The sequence below is a fragment of the Rissa tridactyla genome, chromosome 11 (assembly GCF_028500815.1).
Source record: "Rissa tridactyla isolate bRisTri1 chromosome 11, bRisTri1.patW.cur.20221130, whole genome shotgun sequence".
Taxonomy (NCBI): Eukaryota; Metazoa; Chordata; class Aves; order Charadriiformes; family Laridae; genus Rissa; species Rissa tridactyla.
The window spans coordinates 4,336,568-4,349,663 of NC_071476.1; the positions used below are offsets into that span (position 1 = coordinate 4,336,568).

Genomic DNA, 13,096 nt, shown 5'->3' on the forward strand with positions numbered 1-13,096 from the left:
AGGGGTCCATCAGGAATACAGGACCCAGGAGTCAAGAGTCCCGAACAACCCCCCGCCTCTATTTCCCTTCAGTCAGGTCCAGATTTTTCCAAGAGAAGGGAATTGTTCCAAAGTAAAGATGTCGAGAGAGAAGAGGGAGAGGTGCAGGAGGCAGACGAGCGGTGGGAAGGAGCGAGGGGAAGGGAGAAGAGGAGCGGGCGGAAGAAATGAGTGATGAACCCCCAGGGATTAACCAAACCTTGCTGAAGGGCTCGACCCAGCCCTGCTGGAGCAGGGCTTTCCACCAGCGCTCCTTCAAGCGAGCAGGGGTTTCCACCGGCGGAGAAAGGCGCAGAACACAGCTATCCATGCCTGCCTCCCACTCCTGTGCCCCCACACCCCTCCCTGTGCTCCTGCAAACCCCCCAAGCCCCAGATGAAATGGGATCTCTATCCCTGTCCCTGTCCCCTCTGCCTGTGTCTAAAGCCAGGAGGGTGAAGCCCACCCTCCCTTTCCCTTTCCTGGGATTCACCCCCATCCCTGGGAGCAGGGAGCCTTGTGCTGCCTCCTGCCCACTCCTCCGCAGCGCCTGGGGTGCCGTGGGGCAGGCTGGCGTGGAGGGGGGAGGGTGTGGGATGTGGGGCGTGGGGGGCTGGAGGCGTCAGGGGAAGGGCAGAGATTGCGGGGGGAGGCCAGGAAGGGGACCCAGGGGAGGGGACATGCAGGGGACCTGGCAGAGGGAAGCCCGGGGTTGGGGACCAAGAGGGGACCCCAGGGCAGGGGGCCTGGAACATTCTGTTTGAGCTGCTCCTCTGAGCCAGGCCTTGCCTAAGTGCAGACAGAGCCCCCCGAAAGCCCCCGGCGAGACCCCACCACTGCAGGTCCTAGAGGCAGGCAGGGCGCACAGGCTGGGGGGCTGTGTTGGAGGACCCCTCAGGTCCCCATCGGTACAGTGCAAGGGATGTCACGGCGCCCAGACAACCACAGGGCTCAGCTCCCGGCTCTGCCAGGGGTGGGTGAACGTTGCGGGGGTTTGTGCTACCAAAATTCCCGCTCCTGGGCCAAGTCCTGCCCTAGGGAGAGTTGAGGGGATGAGATGCATGCCAGGCATGATGGCTTCCCGATGCCTGAGGAGTGCCAGCAAAAGGAGTTACACAGGAGCATTGCTCATCTCTCCCAAAAGTTCCTCTGAAGCATCAAGGCACCAACCTGGCTCCTTATCCCAGTACCCTTGCGCTGGCAGAGGTCTCTAGTTCACACCAAACCTTGCTCCTGGCTGGCACAAATGGTCTCTCTCTGCCTCAGTTTCTCTACCTGGAAAATGGGTGCAGCAGCACCCACCCCGCTCTGTAGTGCTCTGCACGCCCTCGAGTGGTTTTATTCAACGCTGGGGGTGTCCCAACAAGTTTTTGCAGCTTCCCCTTGCCCGGGATTTATTTGGATGGTGATTCTGGCAGCGTGGGCAGCAATCCCTCCCAGGGACCCAGCCCTCCCCGCTGCCCTCCCCGGCTGGATGCTGCGGGGGCTCCAGCTGAGCATCCCACCGGGGCCCTGGCCCGTGTGTCACACATCTCGGGACAAGCAGGAAGAGAAGTGTCGGCGGCTCGGGGAACACCACGCTTAGGACCCTGCACTCTCCAGGGCTTCCCAGCTTTTTCCTGGAGCCGCTGAGCTGGGAGGGGCCGAACTTGCGGCTCCCCATAAACCTGGAGTCTTAGCCCACGTCCCAGGCAGATGTTGGGACTCTCTGCCTTGGAGCGGAGGGTGGGAAAAGGAGAGGGCGGCTCTTTCCTGGAGGGTGAAACTCGGCAGAGAGCTCGGCACCCCTGGGCTTGAACTTTAGCACCCTCTTCTGCAGGATTTTAAAGAAAAGGATCATCGTATCCCGAGCGAGCCGTCCCGGACAGCCAGGCAGGCGCAGGGCTGGAGCGGAGGAGAAGCCAGCTACTTTCTCCGCGAGGTTTTTAGGGGGTTCTTTATAAAGAAATAACACCGGGAAGAAAACCCCAAGAAGCCAGGGAGTGTTTCCAGCGCTCGGGACGCTTGGTGAGGGGCTCTGGGGCTGCCGTTAATCACTGCGAGGAGCCCGTCCTGCCGTGCAGATGTGTGTGATTGGAGCGGCGTGAGGGTTATTTTCTTTTGACTGAAGGCAACCCAGCCCCGGCGGATTAAGCCCTTTGTGTGTGCGCGAGTGTGCCTTCATGGGAGCTGCTCCCGCAAAACCGGCTGCGGGGGTTTTGGGGACCATCCCCTAGGTCGGGGGTCTCTCCCGGAGGAGGGGGGGACCTCCTGCTTCCGTGGCTCCGAGACGATGCCGGGACAGTAGCTCCCTTCACAGGCAGCGCAGCGTGCTCCGGGATGGCCGTCTATGCCCTCACGGGCTTCTCGCTCGTCAGCCTCCTCAGCTTCGGCTATTTATCCTGGGACTGGATGAAGCCCAGTTTGGTAGCCGACGTGGCCACGGACCCCATGGAGAAATCGCTGCCTCCCGCCTTCGCCAGGCCACCCCACATCATCTTCATTCTGACCGATGACCAGGGCTACCACGACGTCGGGTATCACGGCTCAGATATCCAGACGCCAACGCTGGACAGGCTGGCAGCCGAGGGCGTTAAGCTGGAGAACTACTACATCCAGCCCATCTGCACCCCGTCCCGGAGCCAGCTGATAACCGGCAGGTAAGCCAGCGCCTGCTCACACCCCACTCGTGTCCCCCTTTCTGTCCCCTCCTTAGCTCTGTCCCCAGCTCGCTGCTAGACAGATGCCCTGGTGTATTGGCAGATGATGGAGATCCTCCAGGGAAGGAGGTCTTGCTGGCTTTCTCTAGAAGGCTCCCTGGGTAAACGGTTGGTTTTCCATATGGGATAAATAGCAGCACATGGCAAGGCCAAAAATGCAGATGCCATTGGGTAGCGACGTCACTTTGGGAGAGGGAGGTCTCTGGCCGTGAGGTCTTTCAGTGCCAGGCAAGGAGCTGTGTCCCCAGGGCAGTCCTGTGCTGCTCTCACACTGGCCCTTGGTGGGAATCTGCTGCTGGGCTGTGGGTTCGAAGGATCATTCTCTCCTTCATCTACAAGTCCCTTGGACCATGCTTTTCCTGTTTGCACATTCAGTGCTCCACTGGCCAGGGCAGGCTGGATGCTGGTCCATCACCCTCTCCCACGGTGGCACAGCGGCCTGATCCTGGGCCCTTCTGCCTCCTGGGACAGATGGGGCTTTCCCTGGAGCAGGGCTGGAAACTCAGCACTCACCGTAGGAGGTAGATCTCATCAGATCATCTCCTGCTGAGGAGTGGGCCCCAGGGAGGTGCCTATGGATGTGGTCACCTACTGCCTGCGGGTGGTGGAGCCCACCGTGGTCCAGGCAAAAAACCTCTCTTCTCTCCTGATGTCTCTGGAAGAACCCCAGGCATCTCCAGGGTTTGCAGAGCAGGGGAGGACAGGGATGCGTGGGCACCCAGGTGGAGCGCTGCAAACCCACGGGGATCGCTACACAACTCTTGCTTGTTCTGCCCAGCCCTGGCAGAGCCTGGCCACCTGCCTTGGGCTGGCAGCAGCAGGGCCAACTGCTGGTGGCATCCTGGGAGAGCTGTCAGTGTGCTTTTGAGATGTTTGCTGAGCCCCCTCTCTCTTCTTTTGCATCTGCTTTTGGTACTTTCGGGTAGATGAGGAGCTCCCTGTCTGTGGCCTAGGGCTTGCGCCATGGGGTTGGGCTGGGTGATATGGAGAGCGACATGCATTTGGGGTCTTCGGTACATACAGTGCCACCCAGCACTGCTCTCCATCCCCACTTGTTCCTCCTGGCTCTTCCCTGGCAGGTACCAGATCCACACAGGGCTGCAGCACTCCATCATCCGCCCTCGGCAGCCCAACTGCCTGCCCCTCGACCAGGTCACCCTGCCCCAGAAGCTGCAGGAAGCTGGCTACTCCACGCACATGGTGGGCAAGTGGCACCTTGGCTTCTACAAGAAGGAATGCCTGCCCACCCGCCGGGGCTTTGACACCTTTCTGGGCTCCCTGACGGGCAATGTAGACTACTACACCTACGACAACTGCGATGGGCCGGGCGTCTGCGGCTACGACCTGCATGAAGGGGAGGATGTGGCTTGGGACCAAAGCGGGAAGTACTCCACTTTCCTCTACGCCCAGCGCGTCAACAAGATCCTGGCATCCCACAACCCCAAGGAGCCCATCTTCATCTACGTGGCCTTCCAAGCAGTCCACACGCCTCTGCAGTCGCCCAAGGAGTACATCTACCGCTACCGCTCCATGGGCAACGTCGCTCGCCGCAAGTATGCCGCCATGGTGACGTGCATGGACGAAGCAGTGAAGAACATCACCTGGGCTCTCAAGAAGTACGGTTATTATGACAACAGCGTAATCGTGTTCTCCACTGACAATGGTGGGCAGACCTTCTCTGGGGGAAGCAACTGGCCACTACGGGGCCGCAAAGGGACATACTGGGAAGGGGGAGTCCGTGGCATTGGTTTTGTCCACAGTCCCCTGATCAAGCGCAAGCGTCGGACCAGCTGGGCACTGGTTCACATCACGGACTGGTACCCAACTCTCGTCAGCTTGGCCAGGGGCAACCTGAGCAACGTCCCAGGCTTGGATGGCTACAACGTCTGGCCTGCCATCAGCGAGGGCAAGGAGTCGCCACGAACCGAAATCCTGCACAACATTGACCCCTTGTACAACCATGCCAAGTACGGCTCCTTGGAGGACGGCTTTGGCATCTGGAACACGGCCGTGCAAGCCTCCATCCGCGTTGGGGAGTGGAAGCTCCTCACTGGCGACCCGGGATACAGTGACTGGATCCCCCCACAGACCCTGACCAACTTCCCAGGGAGCTGGTGGAACCTGGAGCGTCTCACTGATGGCTTGAGGAAGTCCGTGTGGCTTTTCAACATCACTGCTGACCCCTATGAGCGTTATGACCTCTCGGACCAGCGCCCAGATGTGGTCAGGACCCTCCTAATGAGGTTGGTGCACTACAACCGGACAGCCATCCCGGTGCGGTACCCCGCGGAGAACCCCCGGGCTCACCCAGACTTCAATGGTGGCGCCTGGGGACCTTGGGCCAGCGAGGATGACGCAGAGGAGTGGGAAGGCATGGGGGAGCCCCTGAAGAGTAGGAACAAGAAGAAGAAGTGCAAGATCTGCAAGCTGCGCTCCTTCTTCCGCAAGCTGAACACCAGGCTCATGTCCAACCGCATCTGATGGGGAGACCCCCCCAGCATTGACCCAGCCTGGCCAGGGTGGACCTCTGGACAGCCATGCCGTGGGGTGGGAGCGAAGGAGAGGGATGGACAGGGAGGTCACCAGCACACTCTTGCTTTCCCTTGCTCCAGGGATCACCCCCAAAACACCTCTCCTTTCTGTCTGGACCAGTGGCCACAGGGAGGTCGCCTCAGTGGGCAAGGAAGGGCGATGTGGGCTCAGCCCCACTGCTTGGTGGTAGTGTACAAGTCCGCTGAGCTGGGCTGGTCCATGCACAGCTCCTTCCAAAGAGAGGGACCTTTATCTCAAGGACTCTGCAGGCAATCGCAAGCTTTAAGCGGTGGCCATTGCAACGTTAGGAGGAACTGTGGGGCCCTGGGGTGGTGATGCAGAGGGGCTGGCCAGCCCCGGCGCCTCTGCCTGCAGGTTGTCCCTCACCATTTCCCTGTATATAGGTGCTCCTGACTCTCTGCTAGGCAGCTACCGCCTTTGCTCTTGCTCTGGGAACTCAAGGGCCTCCCCCAAACCCAAGACCATGGCGTTTCTCTATTATACTTCTTTGTGGAAGGACGGATTCCTGACCATGGATGTCAGACCTGAAACCGCCAAGGCTGGACTCAGCCTTGCTGCTACAGGGACCTCACATGAGGCTGGGGCTTCTCCTCTCTGCTGGCTTGGGGGGCTGGGAGCAGCTTCAGGGAGGAGCTATGGCCCATGGAGACGTGGCTGGACGCACTCAGAGGACAGATGGTTCTCCACAGCCTCACATTTGGGAGGCAGGTTTTCCCCAAGCTCTGGTGGACTTCACATGGGTCAACCACCCACCAGACCCTTTCATCCACAGTTCTGCCTGGCCGGACCTGCCATGTGCACGGCTGTAGGCACCCATGTTTGTCCCCGTGCCTCCTACGCACCCAACCAGCCAGCCACCCCAGCTGCCCCTTCCAAGCACCGGGGCTGTCCCCATCCCCACGTCCCCGCTGCCGAACCTGCCGAAGGAAGATCTCAAGAAGATCTCTGCAGGGGCTGCTGTGCTGCTCTCAACCTGCAGGACTTTGAAGCCGTGGCGGGGACGGGGACAACTCCCTCCTGCCCTCGCCACAGATGGGCACCGCTCTCCCGGCAGCGCATGCGTAGTGGGGGAAACACCTCCCCACCATCCGCCTGCTGTGGGGAGCCAGCCCATGCCATCGCCGGGGTCCCCGTGGCTCGGGAGCCAGGGCGGCCAGCAAAGCGCCGTGCCCCCGCGCCTCCGGCGGGGAGCGAGCGCGCGTACGTGTGCTCGGAGGAGAGCTGGCGAGGATGAAAGGGGGTAAATAGCTTTAAAAGCATTTTGGATGCATGGTGCATTTCCATTTACACAATGTGTTTTACATTTCTCCCCACAGGTTTCTCTTGGTGCAGCGTGTGTAGGCGAAGGCCCTGCTGTGAATTTTGAAAATAGTTATTTTTGTCTCTGGAAAATGAGGCCCGTTAGGACTTGTCAGCTCTTGGATGAGCAGTGTGGGCTTTTTTTTTTTTTTTCCCCTCTTTTTTTTTCCCCCCTCTCTCTCTCTCTCTCCCTCTCCCTTGCAAAATAACATTCATTTAAAATCTGTCATTGAAAGATGTGACAATTGGCAGCGTGCACGCTGAATACCTTTCAGTGCGCTTTCAAGCCCTGTGTGTGAGAGAGGGACGAGGACGGGAAGAGAATGCAATGACACGTTTGTATTTCTTTTTTTTTTTTTCTTTCTTACTCTTAGCTGGATTATTTGGGGGAATTGGGATTTTCTATAGAAACAAAGCAAAAAAAAAAAAAAAAAAGCCGACAGCAAGGCAGAATAGAGGAGGCCTCTTGTTGTAGAGACGGGAAGGAGTTTGCGAAGCCGGAGCACGGCGGTGTGGGTGCCGTTCCCAGCTGCTCTGCGCACAGCCATCACCTCCCTGTCCTGTGCGTCCCCCGCATCCCTGCGGGCACATCCCCTGCGGTGGCATCAAGGACAGGTTTCACGGGTGGACTCAGCTCTTCCATTCGCCCCAAGATGCCCCATCTCCATCCCTGGCTCTCTTAGGAAGTTGCTCCACAGGGATGGGGCCCCGCAGCATCACCCCAGCCAAGGCAAGCCCTGGGACGATGCTGCACATCCCCGAACTACCTCAACTGGCCAGCCTGGTCCCCTGGGACACGCACCGCCGTTGTGGCCATCGGCAGCGGGGCTGCGGCCGGCTGCCATTTGGCAAAGCCAACCGGCTCCTGAATATAAAGCAATGCTTCATTGAAGAAGAGGAGGGTGCTGCAGACTGAGCCGGAGCCGGAGGAGTGCAGGGGGGAACGGCTGCAGGGGGCTCGGGCACGAGTCACAGCAAAGGGGGAACTGGTGCGGGAGAGCGGGGCTGGCCATGGGGCGGCGACAAGGCTCGGGAATCGGCTTTCATTTCCATATTTATATAAACGCATCCAAGTTTAGTCCTTCTTTTATTTTTTTTTTTCCCTTCAAAAAATGGAAATTTCCATGCAAACATGTTTGATTTTTCTCCCTTCGCTTTTACTAATATCCCCATGAAGAGGTTCGTCCGGTCTCGCTTCGTTCCCAGTTTTCTGATCTGCTGGGCTGATGCCGGGTTCGCGCAGTCAGCCTAGCCAGAGCGTTGGAGCTGCATTCTTCTTTTTCTTTTTTTTTTAATTAAAAAAAAAAGTTGCATTCTGAATTTTTACAAAAAGAAACGGTTGAAGGGAAGTAAGTCTTAGTCGCCGAAAACAAAGAGGAAAAGTAGGCAGGAGCATCTCTGGGTGCCTGGAGAGTGCAGAGCCTCCAGCCTGAGGACAGCAGTTGTCCTTCACCACTGTTTCCAGTCCTGCCGTCTTTGAACGATGGGCTGGGAAGGGGCAGGCGGTGGCTGCCGCGTGGGCTCCCCATCCCACCACTGCTCATTAACGGTCTCTGTGGGGAGAGAAAAATGCAGCAATGTGCCAAAATCCTATGTTTTCACACAGCTCAAGCCCCTTGGGAGTGCCGGTGCGCCCTGGCTGCCAAGGGGTTAATGCAGCTGGTGAGATGTTGAGGCGGTGGAGCTCCCTGCCCAGCCCTGCTGCTGCACCCAGGAGATGTGTTTGCAGAAGGGCTGAATGCTCCCCTCCTTCCCAAACACCTTTCAAAGAGCCGTCCGTGCAAGCCCAAGGCTGCTCCAAACGCTGGGCGGGAGCTGGGTGTGGGATGGGGCCCTGCGGAGGGGATGGGGCAGGGGGATGCGTCTGGGGCCATCGGGGCTGTGGGCTGGGAGGAGGATGGAGGGGTGGCGTCTGCCTCTCCTCCCTCGGGATGGACTGGCTGCCTCCACCCTGCCAGCTGGAGGGAGTCGGGATGGGGCTGGATGGAGCTGGGATGGGAATGGGATGGAGATGGGGAGGGGGATAGGATGAGGATAGGGATGAGGATGGGACGGGGTGGGGATGTGGATGTGGATGTGGGTGGGATGGCGATAGAAAAGGATAGAGATGATGGGGATGGGGATAGGATGGGGATGGGGATGGGGATGTGGGTGGGATGGAGATAGAAAAGGATAGAGATGATGGGGATGGGGATAGGATGGGGATGGGGATGGGGATGTGGGTGGGATGGAGATAGAAAAGGATAGAGATGATGGGGATAGAAAAGGATAGAGATGATGGGTATGGGGATAGGATGGGGATGGGGATGTAGATGGGGATGTGGATGTGGGTGGGATGGAGATAGAATAGGATAGTGATGATGGGGATGGGGATAGGATGGGGATGGGGATGTGGGTGGGATGGAGTTGGGATGGGATGGAGATGATGGGGTGGGGATGGGATGGGGATGTGGGTGGGTCAGGCAGGATTGGGAGCCTCTCCAGCCCCACAGGCGTCTTCCACATGAGAGAGAGAAGGGAACAAGCCCAGTAGCAGGAAAGGGAATGGACATCTCAGCAAATTGGTGGGAGGGCGGCAGGGCAGGGCACCCTCGTCACCTCATGCTGGGGAGAGGGTGCTCGGAACCAGGGGCTGTATCTCATGCCAGGCAGTCTCTTCCTTTCTGCTTCCAGGGGTCCAAGGACGTGTGGTTTTGCAAGAGGTTTTTCCCCACCCAGAGCCAGCACGCGATGGCCCCAGGGAGCAGCATGGCACCTGCTGGGGGTCCCCAAGTATCCACGGCCATGTCCGCAGGAGGGCCCGTGGTCACAGCCCCTGGTGTCAGGGAGAGGGTGGCCCTGGGGACAACCTGTCCAAGCCAAAAGCAGCTTCATGTGGCCGCAGGAGCAAACTCTGGGGCCCGCAGGGACAGGGCACTTTGCAAACACAACCCTAGATGTAAATCAGCTCTCCTAACCATGGTATTTTTAATCCTTATCTAAAAATAACCCCCAAATCAGCTTCCCAGAGGACAGCAACTGAGCATCCCCCAGACCCCAGCTTGTGTGTGAAACTGTCCCAGTAATTTTGGGATCTCTGCAATATGTAATTCACAGCCCCGCTGGTTTGGCGTGCGAGGCACTGCTGCAAGCTCCATGAGGCCCACGGAAGCCCCATCCCCTGGGAGGAGTGGGGACCTGCCACAGCTCCCCCGGGGACACGCTGGTCCTCCCCGAGCACATCCAGTGCGTCTGGTTTGGCATGACACCCCAGGTGCCTCGGGCGGTCCCACGCTGGGATGCAGAAACTAAACGTCTGTAGGTAGAGCTGGAGCAGGCGTGGGGAGAGCAGGAGGCATTTGTGGAGAGGCAGCTCCATGATGGAGAGGAGCCACTGGGGGTGAAGGTCTCCATCAGGCGGCCAGACCCGAGCACGGCAGCGGGAGAACAGTTTGCCTCTCCAAAGCCCTGCAGGAGCAAATCTTGGCGAGGCCGGGAACAGAGACATCGGCCAAGGAGAGACATCCAAAGAGGATCCTGAGGTGCTGGGACTGCTTCCCTCCCCCGGGAGCTGGTGGGAGAGCCCCCAGCCCGGAGCGGGAAGGTCCCATCCAGAGCTCCTGCTCCCCTTGGGTTGTCCCCGGCACCAGGGAGCTGAGCCACGCAGCAGTTCCCGCTTGGAAAAACATCATCGGCAAAGCAGTGCCTGTTCAGCGCCCAGAAGCCTGACACCCCCTCACACTCAGAGAGGGAAAAATGCCGAGGAAAAGGGAAAAAAAACTGAATAGAGAGGAGGGCAGGGAGGGAGAAGCCCTCCCTGGAGAGCCGCGTCTCTGCCAGGCAGGAGAGACCTGGGGAGGGAGGCAGGGACCCCATGGGGGGGGGGTTGGCATCGCCCCCTGCCCCGGGCGAGGGGTGCGGGGGTCAGGGGCGCAGCGGGGGCCCTGGGGGCGGGAAGGGACGGATCCCTCCTCCCGGCTACGGGAGCACGCAGAGTCACGCGTGTGGGGCTGAACACGTGTGCCAGCGTGGGGGTGGGCACGGGAAGCTGGGGGGGGGGGCGGCAGGTCACACCGCGGCACCCACGGGGACACGTACGTTAGCGCAGGCGGGGGTGCAGCTGCCCACGGGCAGCCGTGGGTCTGCGGCATGGGGGGCTCTTCCTCTCGCCCTTCGGCTCTGGGGGGCTGCGGGGCTGAGGGGGCGCTGGCAGCAAAAAGCTGGAGGAGGAGAGCACACCCCCGAGCATCCGGCTGCGCCGGCCCCCATGGCAGCCCCCCACCTCCCGCCATGGCGCCGGGGGTGACGAATGGAGCCCCGTTTTGTGTGGGAGTGGGATGGGGAGGAGACGTGCTCGGGCAGGGAGGCGTTTTGGGGACCATCATGTCCCCAGGACACGTGGCGCATGTGCGTGGCCCTCATCCCAAGTGCGGGTGTCCGGTGTGCTCCACCTGCACTGTGGCATGGCCAGGGTGGGTCCAGAGGCCACCAGCCCTTGGGGACCGTGGGCCTGTCCCCTTGCCCACGCGTGGGAAACAGGCCCCTGCCCTGCCACCAGGGCCACAGGGTCCCCTCCGGCTGGGCCACATGGGAGCGGGAGGCTGGCTGCGGGGATGCAAGGTGGGGATGAAGGTGGGGATGAAGGTGGGTAATGGCGCAATTAATGGAAAAGCCATTAGACCTTTCTCCTCCTCCCCCTCTTCTTCCTCACTCCGCCACTTGCTGTCCTCCTCCACTTCCACCTCCTTTCTTCTCTCCCTCTCTCTGCTCCTCCTTCTCTCTCTCCTCTCAAAGATTTCTCCCTATTTTTGTCTGGTTAAAGCCTTTTCTTTTCCTTTTAACCCTTCCGTGGCAGCCCGAAAGGGAACTCAATCCATCTCAGCTGCCAAAGCTCCCAAGGTGGCGGGGACTCCTTCTACTGCAAAATCATCCAGAAACAGGACAAAAGCTTAGACAAAAGCTCTGCTGAGGGGGGTCAGAAGGTGGGAGAGCGCAAGGGGTGGTGGATGGAGGTGAGAGTGCTGCCAGGGGTGCCAGCAGCAAGGTGGGCTCAGGGGGAAACCTCTCCCCCGCAGTCTTGGAGCTCCTTACTCTACTTGTATTGCCCTTTTTGTGGTTTTTTTTACGTTAAACTCAGTGCAGAGGCGACTCAGCAGCACAAAATCCTGAGGAGGAGTGGGGCAGACCTTCCTCCTACCCCCACCCTGAAATCCCCCCAGCTTTCTGCTCTGGCTCGGGTACCGCAGGGAAACGATAGCCTGGGACACAGCTTTTGCTCCCCCTCCCATAAAGCTGTGCTTTAGGCCAAGCTGATCGCCCGGTGGCGGGGGAAACCCCCGGGACCTGCTCCCCCGGCAGCCCCGGGGGGAGCCGTCGGGTGCAGGGGGGAGCGGGGGGCTGCTCCCCCCCGCAGCCAGCCCTCCCCTGCAGAGCAATCGGGGTCAGCCCCCCCCCCACGCCGGGGAGCCCGGCTGATGGCAGGCCGGTCTGGGGACCTGGGGACCTGCCATGGTTTCTCCAGCTTCTCCTGACACACTTCTGCTCCATCTGCTTCCACCCGCCCCAGCGTGTCCCCGTCCTGCGGCCCCCACAGTCCCAGAGGGGTGCCGCTGTGGGCAACCAGCAAGACCAGTATTTTTTTTGGGGGGGGAGCAGTTGCCAGGGCAACAGCATCCTCCTGCAACATGGAAACCACGGTTTCCATGGAAACCCTTTTTGCCCCAATTATTCTACCACTGCCACGTCCTTTAATTTGCCTTTAATATTTGCATTTTTAGACATTTCCCCCTCCCCGCAGCAGCCGGGTGACCCCCGGGGAGCCCCCGGGGCTGGGTCCCCGGCAGGGCCCTGGTCCCCGGTCCCCACAGGCAGGCGGCGGGTTTGGGAAGCAGTTGCCCCGGCAACAGAAACAGGGCGTTTCTGGCAGCGGTGGTCGCCATGGGGACGGGGATGCTGACGAAGGCTTGTGAGGCTGAGAAGACAAATTGCCCTCATCATTATCTCCGGGCTTGTCAATCAAACATATTCCCTTATTTACCTCGGTGAGGAGAGAGCCCCGGGAGCACACGGAGAGGGAGGGAGCGAGAGGAGAGCTGCTTGTCCCAAACTCCGCACTGGGGAGGGAGCATTTCCAGCCCCTCGGGATGGCCACCATCACCTGCAATCGCTTCACCGAGGAGTACCAGCTCTTCGAGGAACTGGGCAAGTAAGTTGGAAACGGGGCTGGGATGCTCGGAGCTGTGCCCCGGCTGGGGAAGAGCCTCAGCTGTGCTGGGAATGGCCGGAGCCGGGGGAAAGGAGGCAAGCATGGAGCAAATGCAGCGGGAAGCAGCAGGGGGGACTCGGGTTAGGATGGGGGCTGCCAGCCCCAGCCCTGCCCGCTCCGTCCCTTCCCGAGTCCCGGTGGCTGCCGATGGGTGCTTGGGTCACCCCAGGGGGCTGGAGCTGCCTGGGGAGGGGGCGGCTGCCCCTCGGATGGAAAAGCCGCTCCCGAAAGAGGATGCTGGAAGCTCCCCCGGGAACTTCTCCAGCCGGGAGGAGGGACGGGA

The 13,096-nt window shown here is 60.2% G+C and overlaps 1 protein-coding gene across 1 annotated transcript; it reads left to right on the forward strand.

Moving 5' to 3' along the window:
- Positions 1–2,337: 2,337 nt before the first annotated feature.
- On the forward strand, positions 2,338–5,198 carry ARSI (arylsulfatase family member I). Its single transcript, XM_054217526.1, has 2 exons — positions 2,338–2,657; positions 3,797–5,198. The coding sequence occupies exons 1-2, from the start codon at positions 2,338–2,340 to the stop codon at positions 5,196–5,198; spliced, it is 1,722 nt and encodes a 573-aa protein (XP_054073501.1).
- Positions 5,199–13,096: the final 7,898 nt, after the last annotated feature.

Coding starts and splice junctions, on each gene's coding strand:
- ARSI (XM_054217526.1), top strand. CDS start 2,338: ATGGCCGTCTATGCCCTCACGGGCTTCTCGCTCGTCAGCCTCCTCAGC. Junction 2,658..3,796: donor AGCCAGCTGATAACCGGCAG/GTAAGCCAGCGC, acceptor CTTCCCTGGCAG/GTACCAGATCCACACAGGGC.